Source organism: Coffea eugenioides, chromosome 1 (genome assembly GCF_003713205.1).
Source record: "Coffea eugenioides isolate CCC68of chromosome 1, Ceug_1.0, whole genome shotgun sequence".
In the NCBI taxonomy this organism is placed as follows: domain Eukaryota; kingdom Viridiplantae; phylum Streptophyta; class Magnoliopsida; order Gentianales; family Rubiaceae; genus Coffea; species Coffea eugenioides.
In genome coordinates, this window is record NC_040035.1 from 7,924,053 (window position 1) to 7,946,219 (window position 22,167).

The 22,167-nt window shown below is 34.6% G+C and overlaps 1 protein-coding gene across 1 annotated transcript; it reads right to left on the bottom strand.

Annotated features, from left to right (window-relative positions):
- Positions 1-2,521: 2,521 nt before the first annotated feature.
- On the bottom strand, positions 2,522-19,245 carry LOC113767035 (protein NRT1/ PTR FAMILY 7.1-like). Its single transcript, XM_027311209.1, has 7 exons — positions 19,028-19,245; positions 17,801-18,193; positions 16,957-17,134; positions 4,549-4,705; positions 4,198-4,415; positions 3,524-4,083; positions 2,522-3,393 (listed from the first exon to the last, which is right to left on the bottom strand). The coding sequence occupies exons 1-7, from the start codon at positions 19,243-19,245 to the stop codon at positions 2,523-2,525; spliced, it is 2,595 nt and encodes an 864-aa protein (XP_027167010.1). The 3' UTR covers position 2,522.
- Between the last annotated feature and the right edge of the window lie 2,922 nt (positions 19,246-22,167).

Consider the following 22,167-nt stretch of genomic DNA (forward strand, 5'->3'; position numbering starts at 1 on the left):
TGCTGGTATATATATATCACAGTCACTCAAGTCAACTTATTTATTTTTTATCTTTCTTCCCATTGTGAGGGATTAATCATAACGGTTTGACGATTAGCCAAGATGTATTTTAATTTTGTGTTTATCTTTAGAAATAATTAACTATAATATGAGAAAGTTAATCATGTCACATCATCAGTCATGCCCCTTTGAACCTAGAAACCTTTCTTTATCTTTTTTTGTATGGAAAGGAAAGAAGAAAGAAATTATTGTCTGTAGAACCCAAAAAATTCAACAAAAAACATATAGAAGATAAATTTGATAAAATCAATATATATGGGGAGGCAATTTACACACATATTTAATGTGTGTGAGAAGAGAAATAATACTAATAATAATCTATCAAATTACTTCATAAGAACAAAACTCTCAATTCTTCACTTTTCTCAACTAATACAATAATAAGATTCCCTATTTATAAACTTATTTTTTTTTAGTGTAAGCAAGAGGATTTGAACTCGAAACCTCACGCTTACACTCTCTCCCCCCATACCACCCAACCCAACCCTCCTCCTATTTATAAACTTATGTGACTTGGTAAACAAATCTTACAATCATAAGAAATTTCTTAATAAATTAAAAATTGCTAAACAATAAAACTATCATAACTTCACTCAAATAAACTACTAAAACTCGATTTGACTAAATACTGTTGCTAAACAATAATATGGAAATTTCTATTTTTGAACCTTGATATAATATGCCAACATTATCAAAAGTTGAACTTGCATTCTACTATGAAATAAACAACACCGAATAAGTTATAATTATGTTCTTAGTTTTTTGTATTATTATTATTTTGCGATAAGTATGTATACAATAAAAATTCTACCAATTATGTTTTTTTTTTTTGGGATACTTGAAGGCACTGAATCTCAAATGACTGTTTCAGGGATTTCCAGCTTTTCCAACATCTCTTCTGATTAATTAACAATCTAATCAATTTACGAGTTAAAGATTGATTTATGTAACCCTCTGCATGCTCATTCTTTCTCACCATAGGAAATTTCAATCTCATTACAGTGTATGCTGATGTTCAATTAGCATTAGAATCAACAAGTCTGGCAGATATTCATCCACGACATAAAGTTTTCATTGAAACCTAAACTATACTAGATTAATTTACTAAGCTAGCGTAATTCTATAGCATTGCCAGAATAATGGCTTGAGATCTCCAACACATTACAGGAGCATATCATCTTTCACTAGTTAAATAAATTCAATATAGCTAGCCACTACACACAAATACACACATATATATATACATATATACATATACATGTATATGTACATGTCATGGATACATATATACATATATACACATATATGTATATACACATATATGTATATATACATATATACACATATATGTATATATGTATGCATACATACACATATATATATATGTACATGTAGACATGTTTTAAGTAATGGAATATTTCTGAGGCCGGGGAGGCGACACTTATCTCCTTAATTATGTTGCTTATTTCTTCTCTAATTAAATGCCAACTATTCGGACAGAGAGCAAGAAATTAAATAATTTATCTGTATAATGATTTTGAACATATGAAATTTGCGAGAACATTTCTTCATCAAAATTGGATGAGGATAGCAAAAAAACATATAGATAACTATTGTTTTTAATAAATTAATGTAAAAATATATTCAAATTGAATAAACGAGCATGATGCATTGCATTTTAGACACAAGAAATATTTCATGTTTTTACATATCTTGTAAATCTCAAATTGCTCTGTCCTTCTTCTCCATGTCGAGTTGAGTCAGGATTTGTTTCCTTTCATTTCAACTTAGTTAGGTCGAACTGTACATCCCATGTTTGATGGCTATCATCAAGACTTGTGTCATAAATCACCTGCTTTAGTATCTTTTGACCAAGAAGAAAAGACGCTTGAGTTTTCTCCCCCTCATATATACACACAGTCACTATAACTTCAGCTCTATTTATTGGTTTGAAAAAGATACTGCTTATTTAAAATTAAAATGTGAAATGAACGATTAATAGCAGGAACCAATTTCACGGCAGCCTGTAGTTCTTACCTGCTCACGAGCAACAGAAATCACCTGCTCAGTATGGAATAAATCAAGAAATATGAACGTCCTTAGTAAGTCAGTAAATAGCGGAATGAAACATCAAATACTGTTTGATAAGGCCATAAAACTACCAGAGTGTCCATTAATTAGCAGAATGTCTATTAATTAGCACATGTTGCCAACTTCTAATTACAAAATCCTGGAGAAAGTAAATCACCATCGCAGAAGCAATCGTGCCCTTCACCAGATCAAGAAAGTTCTTGCTTATCTTATTCTAGCTAGAAACTAATCAATCTACTAGAGATCTATGGATCTCAGGGGCATTGAAACGTTTAAAAGCATTCAAGTATCCCTTGATTTATTTAAGACAAGATTGTTCTTATCCTGATCTGATTAACCTCCCCAAATATCAAAACCAGATACTGCAAAATCTAGACTTTGTTGAGCACATCATCTTCACCTTGATCTTCCTCCTTGTTAGATTGTGTAATTGAGTTATCCTCATCAGGATTACCACACTTGTACCACTTTGCACAGTAAATGTAGATCACGAAATCAATTGCACTCAGGCAGGCAATAAGGAAGTAGAATTTGTCCATGTGACCTTCATTCAAGTCCTCGGGGATCCATCCAGGTTTGTCACCCTTAGCAGTTATCTGCATCACCATATTAACCAGCATGCTACTGACAAAGTTTCCAATCGAGATTGAAGCCATGCAAAGGGAGCTTCCAAAACTCTTGATTCCATCAGCAGCTTGGCTGTTAAAGAACTCCAATTGACCAACATACATGAACACCTCTGAAGCTCCTACGAGAACATATTGTGGAACTTGACAAAATATGCTTAAAGAACTGGATTGTTGTCCGGGGATGACTCTTTTAAGTCTTTCAATCTCTGTTACACCAGCTGCAATCATCGCTAGCATTCCTATGATTATCCCAGCTCCCATTCTTTGAAGCTCAGTTATACCTTTGGGATTTCCACTCAATCTTCCGGCCAAGGGGACAAGAATTCTTTGATAGATTCCAGTGCAGAGTAGGACACTGCAAATGTCAAAAGCAGACATGCTAGCAGCCGGAAGATTAAATTTCCCAAGACTTTTATTCATAACTGCACCTTGCTCTACGAACAATGAAGCCATTTGAGTGAAAACCACAGAGTATATAATAGTGCAGAGCCATATTGGAAGCATTCTTATGATACATTTGGCTTCTTCAACCTGAGTGATAGTGCAAAGATTCCATGCACTTCTCTTGCCAAATCTTTCTTCTTCTGTCATTACTGCTGCCTTGTCCAAAAACCTAGCATTTTCACAAACAGGAAGCCAAAATACTTAGATAATTAGAATTAAAACAGGATTGATAACATGAAAAAAATCCATTGTTATGGAATTAGTTTTGAAGTTAATTGAAGATATGTTTATTTACTCACCCGAATTCGTCTGTGTGCAGAATCTTTCTACTTCCTTTAATTACTGATTCTGATCCTTCTACCTCATACAGTTTATCACTATCAACTTGAGGAAGCTTCCATTTTTTTATTGCAGCAACAAATACTTGAGCAACACGTGGCAAAGGGTTACCAAACGGCTTGATATATCGATAGCATGATGAGCCAAGCAAAAATGATGCCAAGGCTACAACAGCAGCACCTGCGGACACCCAAAATCCTAGTGTCCAATTGCCAGTATCCTCATAATATACCAATATGGTATTTGAGAATAGTGAACCAACATTGAGAGCAAAGTAGAAATAGCAAAAGAAAGCAGCTTTGGAGGATTTCTGTTTTGGATTATTCTCATCAAATTGATCTGATCCAAACGTTGCAAGAGTTGGCTGGTGTCCACCATATCCTAGTGCTACTAGATATATTCCTGAGTAAAAGATTGCATTGCCAATTGGTGTAGTGGGATTACAATCTAGTATTCCATCACCACATCCAACAGGTTTAACCAGCATAAGCCAGGATGACAATGATACAATCACCAAGCCCTGAAAATTCACGTTAAACATAAATTAGATCTAACCATATCCATGCAGAAACAAAAAACATATAATCCTTGAACTCTACAAAATCTGAAGTAGTATAGAGAAAAGTTAATTTACCAGAACAAGAATTACTTGAAAGATTGCACAGGTTAAATATCGACCCCAGTATGAATCACTGAGAAAGGCTCCGACAAGTGAGCACAGGTAAACTGTTCCAGTCCATTTGCTGACATTATTGGCTGCAGAGGCATTATCTTGGCCAAGAACTCTGGTTAAAAACAAAACCAGATTTACACTGACACCAAAGAAAGCTAATGTAGCAAGACCTTGATTTGCTGAAGGATGAAAAAAGTAAAAAACCAAAAGAAAAATCAAGAAGATTAATTGATGGTAAGAAATTCAGGAAGATTGAAGAATTATTAAAAACTAAAGTAGCATTATTTTGTTAATTTGGCAGACTAAAATTACCGAGCAAGAGAAATGCCGAACTCCAGCCTCCTAGGTGGTTTCTTATAGGTAAGACTCCTCCAATATTCAGACAAAGTTTCAGTTTCTGATCATAGTTGGCAGAGTTTTCAACTTCAGCTATTTCTTCAAAGACATAGTTCTCCTTGCTTGTTTGTTCCTGAAGAATAAAGAATCAATATTCTGGATCAGTAAAGTTTAATTTACAGATTCATTTTATAGTAAGAAATACAAAATTATGTCCTGAAACTAATTACTACTTCAAGTACTAGTTATTGAGAGTCAAATGAGACTCAACTGATCTGTTAGATATTATAGGAATTTTTTAACCATCTTGAGATACATAGTATGAAACAGGTGTTAGTGAATGCAAATTGGACCTAAGTGGTGGAAAAAAGGCTGAGACGCGGTCACAATTTCAAATTTGTGAATTCTACTTGTATTACATAATAGACATGCACAAATTTCTGAATGCTACTCAATTATTTTTATTTTTTTCTTTTTTGTTGTGATTTAAGAAAGGGAATATTCCAAATAAATTTACGAAAAAGGGTAGAAGAATTCAAGACCATTACTAGATCACAATGAAAAGCACAGTTCGAAAATACTATGAAGAGAATTTTGGACACTATTGTACTCACAAAAAGTGGGTGATATGACACCCGAAAAGCACAACCATGTTTCAGTAACGCTTCAGTGACTGCAACAAGAGCAAATTGACTCATTGATAAAAAAAAAAAAAAAACATGAATTCTCCTCCAATATGCTGAAGTGAAAAAAAAAGATGAAAAAGAAAAGAATGAGAAGGGATATATCCTCTACCTTTTGTGAGATAGCCGTGTTTAGCGAGTCTATCGTAGCCATGTAAGATTTTGTCTGCAAATTCTGCAATAAGAAAAGGAAAAAGAAATTCAATAGTTGCTGCAAAGAAAGACAAAACTATGTCGAAAACTTAGCCAAAATTTCTCTAAGGGTAACAAGCATCAAAGAAAAACCAGTAAGTTATTTTCTAATGAATAATACTTCAGTATTGTCTTTCTTTTTTATTGATGAATACAATACTATATTCAATAGGTTAAGATGATGCTAATAAACTAAGAAAGAAGTAAATCAGGCAAGGTCAAAGTATGAGAAGAATGCCTTATAGACGCCAGCTGACACTTAGGAAGTTGTAAACTTGATCAAGAAAGCAAGTCAGAAAGAAGAAGTTTGATGCACCTTGTGCAAGACATCGCCAATTTATAGCAATGTAAGAAGAAATGGTGATGTGGGGATGACAGTGTGAGTCTTTTTCATAATTATCTATCTTTCTTCAAGAAAAATATATTGTTCTTTGGGATAAAAGGAAAAAGAAAAATGCTGACATGTAGCAAGATGGGTATTCATTGAAAACCTTAGTGCTATAAAAAATTGCTGATCACAAGTTTTGCAGAACTGTCCCAATCAGTGGATTTTTATGAGTCCCTACATATAAGAATGAGGTAGACAATGTTCTCTTCTATGGTTTTTTGTTTTAAAATTTTTTTAAAAGATTGAAGTGCTTTTTTATTTTGTTAATTAACTTTTTGCATCACGAACCATAACAAACAGTTCAAATTAATAACTCTTCTAGAACAGCATAAAAGTTGCAAAATGGAATCAAACAACTTCAAGGTCCCTCTCATACTTTATGGTTAAAAGCTAACCTTCCATTTATACGATCACAGCAGCCAAAAAAATTCCCATACTAAGCATACAAATTTCAGGTATATGACAAGAAAATTAGGAAAAGATGAAAAGTTAATAGGCTAGAAATTCTGATCTAATTGGCCTAACCTAATTACAACAATGAATTTAAAAATTATTGCAGATATTCTTTACTTAGATCATGCAATAATTGATCAAATAATTCTTCTATTTAGGTGTAACCTAACATATAGTATTTTTTTGCTGGTACAAGCAAAAAAAAAAAAAAAAAATTTGTCATTTACAGAACCCTCAAATAAAGACACATGCAAAAGCCATAAACAAAATATCTTAGAAAACATTACTTTAAAACATTATCAAGTTCACAAACCTTTTCTTAAATTTGATTACTGAAAGTAATATGAATTCCGGAGTGTTTCCAGACTCTGGCGAAGGCGAAGATCGCGTATCAACTAGCCCAAGTGGCCGTGAAGCCAAGATGCTTAGTCTAGGACCTCCCGGAAAACTATCAAAGCCGGTTAAATCTATTGACATTTACGGGGACAAAAGATTATCAAATTGTTGACACAGATAAGCCTGTGAATCTCCACCACTTTCTCTGTATTTATTCAAGAATTCTATACTCAAAGGAAATTTAGATTAGAGTTATATTTTGAGAGTTTAGGGAAACTGAAACAAGAAAAATAGTGATTGAGACTGGAATTTTAGAGACGAAAGGAAAGGAAGCATATATATTTATAGAGAAAATTATGAACTAACGTTGTTGAATCAGTCTTTCTTAGGAATTTTAGTGTAACAAACTTGCTTAAATTTAGGTCCGGTTGTTCCTGAGATGTCTCAAAGTAAGTAGAAGTAGACTTTGTGTGAGATCAGGACTCCAAAAAAAATAAAAAACTTCTCTTCTCATTTTATTTTGTTTATTATTTATTTATTAAGTTTCGTGAGCCTGAAGTTTCTCTATGCCTATGTTCTTCGTATTCTCCTTTTTTTTTTTTTCTCTAATACAGTGAGATTTTCCTTCCAAAAGGAGACGAAAAGAAAAGAAATGAAAAGAAAAAGAGCCATGTCACTTCTAAATGCATTTTTTTTAAATCTTCGAACACGAAGACAAAGAGAATTGCTGTAGTTGTAGATACGAACCATGTAAGATACATTGTCTGTTGATAGGTTAAAATAAATGTACAATGCGTAGATCCCACTTTTTGATAAACTATTCTTGGCCTGATAAGCACTAATAATAACAAATCGTAGTAGTATTGGATACTTAGACAGAATGGTCATTACGCTTATCGAACTCATAAGTAGATCTAAGAACTCGAAATTGAATTGGCTTTTACACATTTATTTTTTGTGAATTGTTATATTCTATTTCCTTTTCAAGAGAGAGTGCATTTCAAGATAAACCTTTTAGAGCATTTTCAACCATCTGTTTCAGAGTTTGAATTTGACAATACTCGGAGTTTGAAGAATTTGACAATACACAAAGTTTGAATTTGATAGTACCATGAACCTGATAGTTGGAAATGAAAAGGAGGTGAAGACGGAATAGAGAATTGAAAAATAGTTAAAAAAAAAATTCTATTCCCTTTGTATTGAATTAGATATCCAATAATGAGGCTTTAATCATTGAGTATGGTATTATGATAGACAGGTTAAAATTACAAGAGAAAACGTGAAAAAAAAGGTTCAATACATTCGTTTAGTTTTTTTTTTTTTTTTTCAATTCTATATCTCTAAAGTCAGAAAGTTATGATTGTTTTCATCCTTTAAAAATTTAACTTGTACTTTTTCACCACAAGTTAATACTTATCTCCATTCTTTGTCAAGAAGGAAGCTATATGTCTGTGTTAGTCAACTCTTGCTGAAACACAAAACATGTAAGCACCATACCATGGAGGGGCAAAATTTTGAGCCACATAAGAATAAAAGCAGATACAGTAAATTTAGGTCAATAGTTGAATACTCATATCAAGTTTTGAACTACACTGCTTATGGAATAAGTAGAAAATGCATTCATAGGAAACCAAAGAAAATGTGATAAGGACAATTCCATATATCACAATTATCAATTACAGGACTTATCAAATCAAACATGGGAAGAGTCCTTTTCTGTTGAGCAATCTCTCGTTGAATCTTGGATGAGAACATGGGAAGAGTCCTTTTCTGTTGAGTCATCTCTCGTCGAATCTTGGATGAGCTGTCTTCCACTTGTAATATTCCCAGGTTTGTAGACGTTAACTCAAATATTTCAAAATCAAGAATCAGTTGATTTAACTAGTCTCCTGTTTTTTGCCGCAAAAGGTGTAATATGTAAAATGCTAATTAACAATTTTGTAGGAACACAAATTGGTTGAGTTAGTAAGATCGTATTCCTTTTTTACAGTAAACTACTCGTGATTCTTGAAACATGTTTTGACTCGTGATAGTGATTGAAACCGAACCAACTCAATTTTCTCTTACAAAAAAAAAATAACAATTTTGTTCAAAAATTTTCACATTGGAAATAATGACCTAAGGCCACGAACACAATACTTAACTTTATTTTTTTTCGAAACGATAAGTTGTTTTATAGAGACACTACAATCGTTATTTTTACATTTGATTAATTACTTTCCACAATGAACTTCAAACTTCCAAAAATTTTACCACTTAAGGTCGACTCAAAGAGTGTCTTCAAAGAATTATTAGACTTTTTTTTTGTAGGGGAGGAATGAAATTTAAAAGATAGGGAAGAAAAATAGAAATTTATACCTAGCACTCCTCTAAATAATGGGTCAAATATTTTATGTACTTTGAAAATTGCGTTCGTGGATAATCTACTTATAATCTCCGAAATTCATCCCAGCAAAAACTTTGAAACCACCAAAACTTTTTCTTGCTAGAAAAAGAAAGACAAAGTTGCCAAGATGTTTTTTGGGTTTACAAAAGGTTTTACTATCAAATATCTTTACCTTATAAAATGCTTGATTAGCTTCATCAGTTATCATGCATCCACGTCCTGAGTCCTAACCATGAGGTTAACGCTTAACAATCTAATGACTTGTTTCGCACATATATTATGTACTTTATCAATTTTGAACTTTACTAAAATTGGTGTTTGGATACCCGTTATTTGGAAATTTATTCATTATAATATTATAATACTTTTTACAATGTAATATATATGAAATAAAATAGTAGTTAAAACGATAAAAAGATAGTTGGAAATTGGTTTACACTGTAGTACATTTTACAATTAGCCTATAGATGCATATATCGGTCAACGGTGCCATTTCAATCTATCGAATTATTTAGACTGATAAATTTTTCTATTTATTTATTTTTTTCTGAGAAATTAAAATTGATACTTTTTTCTTGGAGCAACTTGTACATATTGGGAAATTATTTGTTGGAAAATCTACTTTTGACCATTGAAGTAAATCATGAAAGATTTGTTATACAACCCACACATGCTTTGAGTGAGGAACATGATTTGCTGGATGAACATACACACACACTGCATAAACATGCCCGCGCACAACACACGACACATATTTATTCAAACTATGATCCGGAAAATAGTCATCAAAGATTTGCAACCCTTTGGTTCCTTTTTTTTTTTTTTTTGGTAATATTGTAAACCTATTTTGCATTTAGTAAGCTTTTAGTTTAATTTTCTTTTTTCGTGTTATGCTTTTACTTTGATCAAAAACATAATTTATCATGCTGAAGAATCCACTTTTTAACACCTCGAGGAATTTAATCATGCCAATGACTTGAAAGATGAACTAATTATTGTAGTATTTTTTTTATAATATAATACATGTGATATAAAAATGATGATTAAAAATATTTAAAAAATAATTAAAAATTATGTTTATAATGCAAGCAAAATAACAGCAAATCAAACTTGTCCCTCCAAACACTCTAAGACTATATCTAATATCTCGTCCCATTCTAATTTCTATGTCCTCATTCCATATACATACATATGTTTTTTTTTTTTTGGGGGACAACGGCAATATACATGCATATGCATATGTGTGCACTAATAAACATATGTAAATTTGCCAGATAGACCTGTCAGAATCGAATGTTTCCTTTACTTTTGAAACTTTAGTCAAGCCATGATTTTTGCATGGCACAGAAACTTCAATGCACCAAAGGCTCAGCATTTCGCCCAAGCAAAATTTATTGGCTGACCTAAAATGATGAAATTTTGTACAAGTGCGTGAGCATGTTACTCAGTGGCCAACAGATTTCACTGTTTTGCAGTCTGCCAAATTCCAAATGCATCATATTGCACTGTTCTCAGGTGCGTTAAGGTATCTCCACAACAAGTGTTTCCAGGAGGGCATACCTATCCATGTACATCCTTGATGACAAGGCAGCATTTAATGCTATTTTTGTTGGTAAATGAGGATTTTTAGCCTTAATCATGGGCCTTGTTCTCACTTGTTTTAGATTTTGCAAAACCTAATTATAAAAAGTGATTATAAAAAAATAATCAGTAAAATTTATTATTTAGTTGAGTATGAATTTTAACTTTTTTTTCATTAAAATTTTTTTATAATCTGAATATAAAACCAAACGAGTGCATCATAAACTAATTATCTAAAAGAATTATTTATAATTAGTTAACATAATTAATCGGAAAAAGCTCATAGTATATGGAGCTTAAAGTTAATTTGATTATTGCACGTTCCTTTGATTTTTAAATAAATATTTATCTCCCTCATCCTAGTAAAAATATTTCAAAAGTAAATTATTTGAAGCGTGCAAGCTAAATCCTAGTTGCAAATAAGCGAGATCTAATTGTTCACTCCTTAATAGTCACCAGTGCTGTACAAGCACTTATTGAAAGGGTAGGCTTCCCACTTATCCCAACCCCAAGGATGGCAATGGGGGCCGGTGCCCACTGAGGGTTAATGGGGCGGGGGTAGGGGGAATTTTTTTCCCCCGCTTAAAAACGGGGCGGGAGTACACGCCACCCGCTTTAAAAACATAAATATATGTATGTATATAATTATATATATAATATATAATTTAATTAGTTACAAACTTATGATAATGATATTATTAGTTATATGTATTATATAATATATATTAGTATATGTAATATAATTGATATTATCAATTATATATATGTACTAATACAAATTATTAATTGGTTATACTAAATTTACTAATTCATTTATACTAAATCCCTAATTACACTTAATACAATAATATTTTTTTTTTCAAAAAAAAGCACAAGCACAATAATGAATTAGTGATTGTATTTGTGCAAAAAGTGAAAACTTGACTACTTTAGTTGTATTTATTTCATCATGTTGGATTGTATTTAAATAACTTTTATTTGATTGTTTTTATAAGTGTTAATTGTAAAATTACAATGAATAATAATTTGATGATGTGTCAACATTTTAGTACTTGATTATTTGTTAAAATTTAATTATAATAAATTTTTATTAGCCCCACAAGGGCACCCGCGGGAGAAGCGGGGCGCGAAGGACAGGGGACGGGTCCCCTGCCCCAACCCCATCCCATTGCTATCCTTACCCAACCCCTTGAATGCCGCTTAAATTTCAATTTTCATACTATCAAATGCATATGGTTGCAAGAAAAGGTAGCAAACGTGTCCACTTTAGACTTTGGGCCATAGACATCGACAATTGAAAATAATGAGGATTTGAATTTTTATATAGGTAGGTCGTGACAACTTTTGTCTGGTTTGTCCTTTTCCTATATTATCGACATTTTTACAATGAAAATTTGGTGAATTTTCGTGGCTTCAGAACGCTTAACAGTTAAAAATAACATTAAAAAGTCATCTTAACATGCTACATATTTTAATTTAATAATTTTATGTGGTACGAGATTCAGGGTTCGAATTTCCTTCCTCTAAGTTCTAACTGCGCACCAAAGCCAAAAAGAGAGAGATATGTCATCACCAAATATTCTTTTGATCATTGACAATCAGATAGCATAAACTTGCTACAGCGTTTGCTTCTTCGTGGACTTGGATCCGGAATGGTCATAGATGTTAATGTACATTTTGGGAATAAAACGAATCACCCTTACATCCTAGTGTTCCTTCATGGCAAATTTTGTACTTTTCTAGATTTGAAAGTTGTTACTGACAATAGTTGTTGAAACTTACTGAAATTTCAAATGCATACTTCTCTTGAAACGTGATAGCTAGGCTCCTATCGCCAATAGCCTCTTGCAAGGAAAAAAGTTAAGCAAGATAGACGTACTACCTTCTCTCTCTCTATATATACATGTATATATATATATATATATGTATGTATGTACACGCACATATACATATATTTGTATGTGTGTATGCAAGTGTGTGGGTATTTGGGGTTAAAAGATTTGGAATGAGAGGGGTTGGAAGGAAAAAAGTTGTTTTTAAGGGGGGGTGTGTGTGTGTGAAGGGCGTGGTGGGAGGGGTTCGAAGGATTAACCTCGATGCCCGATAACAAGCATGTGCAAATTGCCCAACGTTTTAGAGGCAAATTTATGCTTCTCATTACGGATGGGCAAAAAAACCTGTTGACCAATTGATCTGAGGTCCCCAATTTGATTTGTTTCAACAATTAGGATATCTAACCTGCATTTTTTATACTGGGTCAGAAGAGGGTCGAGTACCTACTTATATACGGAGCAAGTGGGTTAGAGATTTAAGAATCCACGGATATCTATTCACAGACACACATACAAAATATTATTTTTAGAACTAGGTAAGTAATTTCAATGAGCAAATTGCAACCCAAATATAAGAAACTATAATTTGTTTACAAGGTTCATTTGAAGAGTCATGATCTTATTTTTTTTAGAAAAGAGTTTAATCGATATAGAATATATAAAAAAAATGTAAAGCTTATTACACATTTTGAGTGATTTTGAACTCTTGGGTTTTTTCTGTTCTCTTTGCATATTTATTGCTGTGCATGAAACATTTTTTTGGATAAACTTTATGTTGAATCTTAGATGAACATGTTAAATACAAAATTAAACTAGTATAAATAATTTTTTTATAAAAAAAAAAGTAAATGGTGAGAGGAATGGGGTAGAGATAAGGGTCAAAAAATGACTAAATTGCAAAGTCGTAAAAGTGTAGGTTGGATCAGCCAAATGCTCTGTAGGGCAAATACCCAATCCGTGTCTATCCCTACTTAAAAATGATTTAGGGCTGCAAAGTTTAATTTTTAATACATATGCTTTTTTGGCCTTGAAAGGAAATATAACCTTTTAGTTTTTATGAGAGGGCTCTATCAAATCCTCCTTGGCTTTGAGAAGACATGATTTTACAGGAAAATTCTACCATATCTTTTGGGTATTATACCCATACCCATGATTCTAATCCAATAAACTCGTCACATTATTCGATAGTTTAAACTCCGCAAATCATTTAGAGGTTGGTATTTTTTTTTTAATACATCTAACAATGAATTGATACTTACGGATATGGTATTCAAAAGATAGCATAGAACAGCCAAATTTAGATCCTTACCAACGGTCATTTCGGCAAGATGCGGACCTGTGCTGTGATCAACTTCACCAGCTAAACCCACTTTTGGAAACATCTCATTCTATTTCAATTTTCAGTAACCAATCAAAATACTGAACTATGCAGCGCCATCACGTTGATGAAATTATGACTTTGCCATAGTTTATTATGGTTGATGATAATTGCGCTCCAAGAAACTCCTCGAGTGCTCCACTTTGCTAGTCGTACAAACTAAAAACACTAAAATATACTCCTCCATTGTTTGGATTGAAGGAGAGGAAGGGAAAGAAAGGGAATTACACCAGTGGAAAAGAAAGAAAATAAAAATAGAGAAAAATAGTTCCCATCTATTTTGTTTACATTAAATATGGAAGGAAAGGAAAAGAAATATTAAAATTTTGTTTGAATTGGAGAAGGAAAAGAAAGGAAAGAAAAACATGTAAGTATTAGTTGGAAATGAAGGGAAAAAATGGTCTCTTAAAAAAATTAAAATAATTTCTCAAATGTGGTTCTTTATCCCTCAATTTCTACTTGTTTTTAGATAGAAATCATATTTGAATAAAATGACCAGATCCTTTTCTTTCCTTTTCCTTTCCTTTCCCTGATTATCTTCCCTCCTCAAAATTCAATAAAAAAGAAAAACTAAGCTCCTTGAAATCCTCCGCTTTCCTTTCCCTTCCCATCCCATAATCTAAATGGTGCCAAATACACAAAGATTAAATAGAGTATTACACAATTGCTCTTGTTATCATTTTGTCATCCTCTGTAGAAGTTTAGCATGTGTAAATTGCGAGGAGTAGGGATGGCACTAAGAACAGGTGCTCGTGGGTACCCGCCTCTCCAGAGGGAGGTATGGGGCAAGAGGTGGGGTGGAGTAGGGGCCGCTGACTAGGGTGGGGGGCTTTTTCTTCCCCGCCTTAAATGGGCAAGGGACAGGGGAGTGTAATCCCTTCCCATGCCCGACTCGTCCCTTGTATTAATCAAATGAATTGTTAGGACCGGGCCAGGAATAGACAAACTCAAGTTAGCACAAAGTAGGCGGTATAACCGACCATATAATAGATAGGCGGTAGATACCAGCCATATAATAATTAGGCGGTAAAACCGACCATATAAAGACGGATAACAAAGCAAATAAAAGACACAGAAGATTTACGTGGTTCGGTCAAATTGACCTACGTCCACGGGCGAGGGAGGAGCAATATTTCTACTATGAAGAAGAAATACAAAAGACCGTAGGAAAGTGGTTCCTAGGCCAATAGACACTTACAAAAGAGTTTAGAAAAAAATTCCTAAACTCAAAATAAGAGAGCCTAAAATATTTGACTAAATGGGCTAAATGACTCAAGAAGCTAATAGCCCATATAACTCTCTTAAGTGGTGCAAGTTAAATCCTTCAATGGACCCTTCTATTTATAGGCCTCGAGTAGCCGACTTCTCTTCAGCAGGCTCCGATGTGGGATGAGAAGGAAATGAAAAAATTATGCCACAAGTCAAAGCTTGCGGCTCTGACAAAACAACAAATCTCCACCTTGGCATAATTTTGAGTCTTATCATCGACAATAGCAAAATTGCTCCACCTTCTCCACATAAGCCCCAATGGGCGTAAATCACCAACAATGAACACCAACCAAATCCAAGCACTGCTTGAATTTGTAAATTGGAAGAGGTTTCGTAAACATGTCAGCTGGATTGTCCTTGGTATTGATTTTCTGAATAAGGACTTTTCCCTCAGCAATGATATCCCGAATGAAGTGATACTTCACATCAATGTGTTTCGTCCTCTCATGATACATCTGATCTTTAGTCAAGTGTATGGCACTTTGACTATCACAGTGAATATCAATAACACCTTGATATAGACTTAGCTCGCTAAATAAACTCTTCAACCACAAGGCTTCTTTGATTGCCTCGGTCACAGCCATATATTCTGCTTCAGTAGTAGACAAAGCTACGACAGGTTGTAGAGTAGCTTTCCAACTGACAGCACAACCGCCAATGCAAAATACATAGCCTGAAAGTGATCTTCTCCTGTCAAGATCCCCAGCGTAGTCTGAGTCTACAAAACCAACCAAAGTGTTATTATTTCTTCCAAACTCCAAACATGCATTTGAAGTACCTCGCAAGTATCTGAGAATCCACTTCACAGCTTGCCAATGTGTTTTACCAGGGCAAGACATATATCTGCTAACAACACTGACTGCTTGTGCAATATCTGGACGAGTACAAACCATTGCATACATAATACTGCCGACTGCACTGGAATAAGGAACCCGTACCATATAATCTTCCTCTTCATCTGATTTTGGTGATTGAGCAGCAGATAGCCGAAAATGGCTAGCAAGAGGAGTAGATACTGGTTTAGCATCTTTCATGCCAAAACGCTCCAAAACTTTCTCAAGGTAATTTTTCTGGGTCAAAAATAACTTCCCTACTCCTCGATCTCTTTTGATATCCATGCCAAGAATTTTCTTAGCTGCTCCCAAATCTTTCATTTCAAATTCACTATTTAACTGCAGTTTCAAAGTGTGAATTTCTGACAAATTCTTGGCAGCAATGAGCATGTCATCAACATAAAGCAGCAAATAAATGAAAGAACCATCATTTAACTTCCGGAAGTAAACACAACTATCATACATGCTCCTCAAATAACCATGACCCAACATAAAGGAATCAAACCTTTTATACCATTGTCTTGGAGACTGCTTCAATCCATATAAGGATTTCTTCAATAAGCAAACATGGTCTTCCTTACCTTCAATCTCAAAACCCTGGGGTTGCTTCATATAAATTTGTTCTTCAAGTTCGCCATGTAAGAAAGCTGTCTTAACATCAAGCTGCTCTAACTCCAAATTATACATGGCTACTAAAGCAAGCAAAACACGAATAGAGCTATGTTTAACAACAGGTGAGAATATATCATTAAAATCAACACCTTGTACCTGACTATAGCCCTTTGCAACTAATCGTGCTTTATACCTTGCATCTTCAACCCCTGGAATACCTTCCTTCTTCTTGAAGACCCATTTGCATCCAACAATTTTCTTAGCTGACGGCGGCTTTACAAGAACCCAAGTTTCATTACGATGAAGAGATTCAATTTCTTCATTCATCGCAATCAACCACTTTGCAGAATCATCACAAGAAACTGCTTCTGAATAGGTGGAAGGCTCACCAACTGCATCAGTTTCTTCTGCAATAGACAAAGCATATGCAACTAAATTTGCATATCTTTGTGGTGGTCGAATGTCTCTCCTTTGTCTATCTCTGGCTATGGAATATTCCTCTTCTTCTGAACTATCTTCCACAGTAGACTCAGGTGCATCTACTGACATTTGTTGAATAGAAGATTTGGTCTGAGAAGGACCAGAACTGCCAATATCAAGCTCCACCTGCTTCTGTGTACTATCAGTAGTACAAGGACTGGAAGACTCCTTCTTGGAAGATAACATAGACAATTCATCAAAAGTAACATCTCTACTGATCACAAATTTTGGAGATTTGGGATCAGGACACCATAATCTGTATCCTTTCACCCCAGAAGCATACCCAAGAAAAATGCACTTTTTAGCCCTAGGCTCCAATTTTCCATCATTCACGTGCATGTATGCTGGACAGCCAAAAACTTTTAAATTGGAGTAATCAGCAGGAGTACCTGACCAAACTTCCTCAGGAGTTTTGAAATCAAGAGATGCAGAAGGAGAACGGTTGACAATATAACAGGCCATATTGATCGCCTCTGCCCAAAAGTCGTTTGTCAACCCTGCATTGGAGATCATACATCTTGCTCTCTCCAAAAGCGTTCTGTTCATACGTTCAGCCACACCATTTTGTTGAGGCGTCATCCTGACGGTGTGATGCCGAACAATTCCTTCATTCTTGCAGAATTCATTAAATTCACCTCCACAAAATTCCATGCCATTATCTGTTCTCAACCGCTTAATATGCTTTCCTGTTTGTTTCTCAATCAAAACTTTCCATTGCTTGAAAGTTAGGAAAACATCATTTTTATGCTTAAGAAAATATACCCAAACTTTCCTTGAATAATCATCAATGAAAGTCAACATGTACCTGGCACCACCTTTAGAAGGAGCACGAGAAGGACCCCATAGATCTGAATGAATGTAATCAAGAGTACCTTTTGTCTTGTGAATTGCTGGTGAACTGAAGCTGACTCTTTTCTGCTTCCCAAAAATACAATGTTCACAGAATTCCAATGGCCCGGTACTTTGACCACAAAGAAGTCCCCTTTTGCTTAGTATGCCTAAGCCTTTTTCGCTCATGTGCCCCAAACGCATATGCCATAATTTGGTGATGTCTGTATCTGACAAAGATGATGTTGAAACAGCAGCAGCACCTGTAACAGTAGATCCCTGCAAAATATACAAAGTACCAGATCTGTGTGCCTTCATAACAACAAGAGCTCCTCGAGTGATTTTGAGAACTCCGTCTCCACCTGAATACCTGCACCCGATAGACTCAAGAGTGCCCAAAGAGATGAGATTTTTCTTCAAATCTGGAACATGTCTAACATCTGTGAGCGTCCTCACAATACCATCGTACATTTTAATCCGGATTGTGCCTTTGCCAACAACTTTACAAACAGCGTTGTTGCCCATTAAGACAACTCCACCTTCAGTTGATTCATATGTTGAAAACCAGTCCCTATTGGGACACATATGATATGAACAACCCGAATCTAAAATCCACTCATTGTTAGACCTAAAATTATTTTCCGTTGCACAGAAAATAGTTCCATCATTCTCATCAGCTGCTATACTAGCCTCAGCGGATTCAGTATTTTTCTCAACAAATTTCCCTTTTTGCTTTTCTTTATTTTTCAATTTAAAGCAATCAGAGATAACATGGCCCTTCTTTTTACAATAATTGCACACCACATTTTTATGTCTGGATTTGGATCTACTTCTATTTTCTGTGTTTCTCTTTTCAGATCTACCCCGAACAAACAAGCCATCGGCTTGACTCCCACTAGTTTCCCCAGTAATATCCCTATCTATCTGCTCTTTAGATTTTAATGCAGATTTAATTTCCCGATACGAAATTGTTTCCTTTCCATAAATCATAGTATCGCGAAAATGCTTAAAAGACTGGGGAAGGGAACACAAAAGTAATAGGGCTTGATCTTCATCATCAATTTTCGAATCTATATTCCCCAAATCCATAATAATGGAATCAAATTTATCAAGATGAGAGAGTATAGATGTACCTTCAGACATCCGAAGCATGTACAAACTCTGCTTCAAATATAGCCGATTTTCGACTGTCTTCTTCATATACAAGGCTTTCAATTTATCCCACATAGCCTTGGCCGAAGTCTCCGTTGCTACCTCACGCAATACCTCATCGGAGAGGTTTAAGATTATGCTGGATCTGGCCTTCTTATCCATATCGGCGAAATCCGCATCCTTGACTTCTTCTGGTTTGTTCTCGATTCCGTAAATCGCTAGATCAACTCCGTCTTGAACAAGAATGGCCTCCATCTTGAGCTGCCACATTCCGAAGTTGACATTCCTGTCGAATTTCTCGACAACCGTCTTTGTTATCGTCATTGTTGCCACAAAATCTGTAACGTGAAGTTTGTCTCAAAAAACTGGCCAAACAAATATGCAAGTCGCGTGAGCGGGCCCCACAGGGTTAGCGGACCCCACGAGATAAGCGGGCCCCACGGGGATGAACGGACCCCACAAGGTGAGCGGGCCCCACGGATAAACGGACCCCACAGGATGAGTGGGCCCCACAGATAAACGGACCCCACAGGATGAGTGGGCCCCACAGGATGGACGGACCCCACCAGATGAACCTGTCTTGCAAAATATAACAACCAGCTCTGATACCAGTTTGTTAGGACCGGACCAGGAATAGACAAACTCAAGTTAGCACAAAGTAGGCGGTATAACCGACCATATAATAGATAGGCGGTAGATACCAGCCATATAATAATTAGGCGGTAAAACCGACCATATAAAGACGGATAACAAAGCAAATAAAAGACACAGAAGATTTACGTGGTTCGGTCAAATTGACCTACGTCCACGGGCGAGGGAGGAGCAATATTTCTACTATGAAGAAGAAATACAAAAGACCGTAGGAAAGTGGTTCCTAGGCCAATAGGCACTTACAAAAGAGTTTAGAAAATATTCCTAAACTCAAAATAAGAGAGCCTAAAATATTTGACTAAATGGGCTAAATGACTCAAGAAGCTAATAGCCCATATAACTCTCTTAAGTGGTGCAAGTTAAATCCTTCAATGGACCCTTCTATTTATAGGCCTCGAGTAGCCGACTTCTCTTCAGCAGGCTCCGATGTGGGATGAGAAGGAAATGAAAAAATTATGCCACAAGTCAAAGCTTGCGGCTCTGACAAAACAACATGAATACATATAAATTTATTAATACATTTATTTTGTTTATATTATGCTAGGTTAAACTATTAGTAGTAGTAATAATACTAGTTTTTCCTAATAATAATACTGTTAGTAGTAATAATAGTATTATTACACAGTGATGAGATCATTTGTGTACCTAAACTTGATTCTAAGCTGGTTCTTTGTGCATGTTTAGCTGTGAAAACAAATTGCTTGCGACGTCTCATTTGACATGTCTAATTGAGATTGAAGTTCATTATCAGGAGCCAGAAAGTTCTGGTTTAGTTGTTTGATCGTCCATCTGCTAAGGATTAAGGGAACTCTTTGGGTACGCATGGTAGTGATAATATTAATTTTAATAATAAAGATACTAAGAGAGAAAAAAAGGCCTCATGGGCATCCACGGGGAGAGGGGTGAAAATAGGGCGGGAGATGGGATCAGGGCAGGTGGAGGTATATGACAACGGGGTGGGGGCGTGGGAACCTAAACCTGCCCCATTGCCATCCCCAGGAGGAGGGCTGTAAATATGTATGTACATTTTAAGTTCTTCCTAAATTACTTTTTATAAACTATCCACAACTAACTTCTTATCCACAACTAACTTCTTTTTACACCTCTGTTTATTAAATATTTTCCTTCAAGGATATTAATAAGGTAAATTCTTTAGATACCATCAAAGTAAAATATTCTTTTACAAGTAATTCTGAATGCATGATAGCTAATTTAATTTAAACTTCAATTCTCTCTTTTTGCATATGTAGAATGCATCTAAATTTGTTTATATTAAAAAATTCTTATGCTAATGGTGTGAAAAAAGATTAATTCTTTTAATAAACCAATTTGACAACTTCAAGTTGGCTGCAAGAAGGTATTTCTAGGGATTTAAATCCCTTCCCTTAGTCTAGGTTATAAGTTATTCCTTTCTACGGTGAGTTTCTCCCTTGTATGTCGATCAAATATCCAATTGGCCACAAGGAAGGGTCTTAAGTTCCTTTTTGGATTATAGGTGAGGGTTCAAATCTCATCTGTAGCAAAAAAAAAAAAAAATTCAAGAGTTGTACCAAAACACTCTCTTGGTCTAGTAAGGTCTGTGTCCCTGCTAGCCACAAAACATAGCCTCCTTAGGCTCCTCCTTCCCTTTACTTTAGGATAGATAGGTTATACAATAATTGTCGTTTCCGAAAAAAAAAAAAAAAAGACTTCACTAGCCTCTTCCTGTTCGAATGGTAGTCCCCTCTTCCTTAAGTTATACATTGGAAGCTGTTTTTACATTTTAGTTTTGCTGCAGGAACTATTTTCTTGTCGACAATCCACGGAAAATGTCGAAGAGTGATGGTTGTTAAATGTTATGGCAAATTCTTAGTATAAACTTTTTGCAAAAGTCAAAGTGGAACGCTGGAGGATGAATGTGGACTGGAATATCACTTAGGAGATAAAAAAAAAAAGAGAAACACAACTATATAAAAAGAAAAAGACCCCAGAACATTGCTTGAGAGTGGAGGCCAAGTAGATTAGCATAAAACTTGCTCGTTTGTGAACATAATAGAGTCAAATTAAATTGGATATAAGATTAGACTTGTTTAGTCATCCAGCCAGATAGCTCAAATAGGTTTGTGAACACATATATAATTATAAAAAAAATACTAATATAAATACCATGTCTATTCTCATATATACACACACAAATTTTATACTTCAAAGAAGTAAGTATAAATAAAATTAGTATTATTTATTTTTAGAACAAACATCGTATTAAAATATATATTCTAAATCATTTATTAATACAAAAAAATTAGATCATTTTTAAGTTTAGTTTCGAGTTCAAGTTTAACTCTTTAATAATCTTGTTCAAATTCAAACTCAGATATTTATATAAATAGACGAATCAAATTCAACGACACCTCAAATTCGAAACCTACTCATATATATATATGAAAAGAGTCTAAACCTTGCTAACTTCTCAACCAAATTAATATATCAAGCGAATACTTGATGGCATAGATGTGAGGCCCCAAATGCATCAAAGTCAATATACAAACATGAAGAAAATAA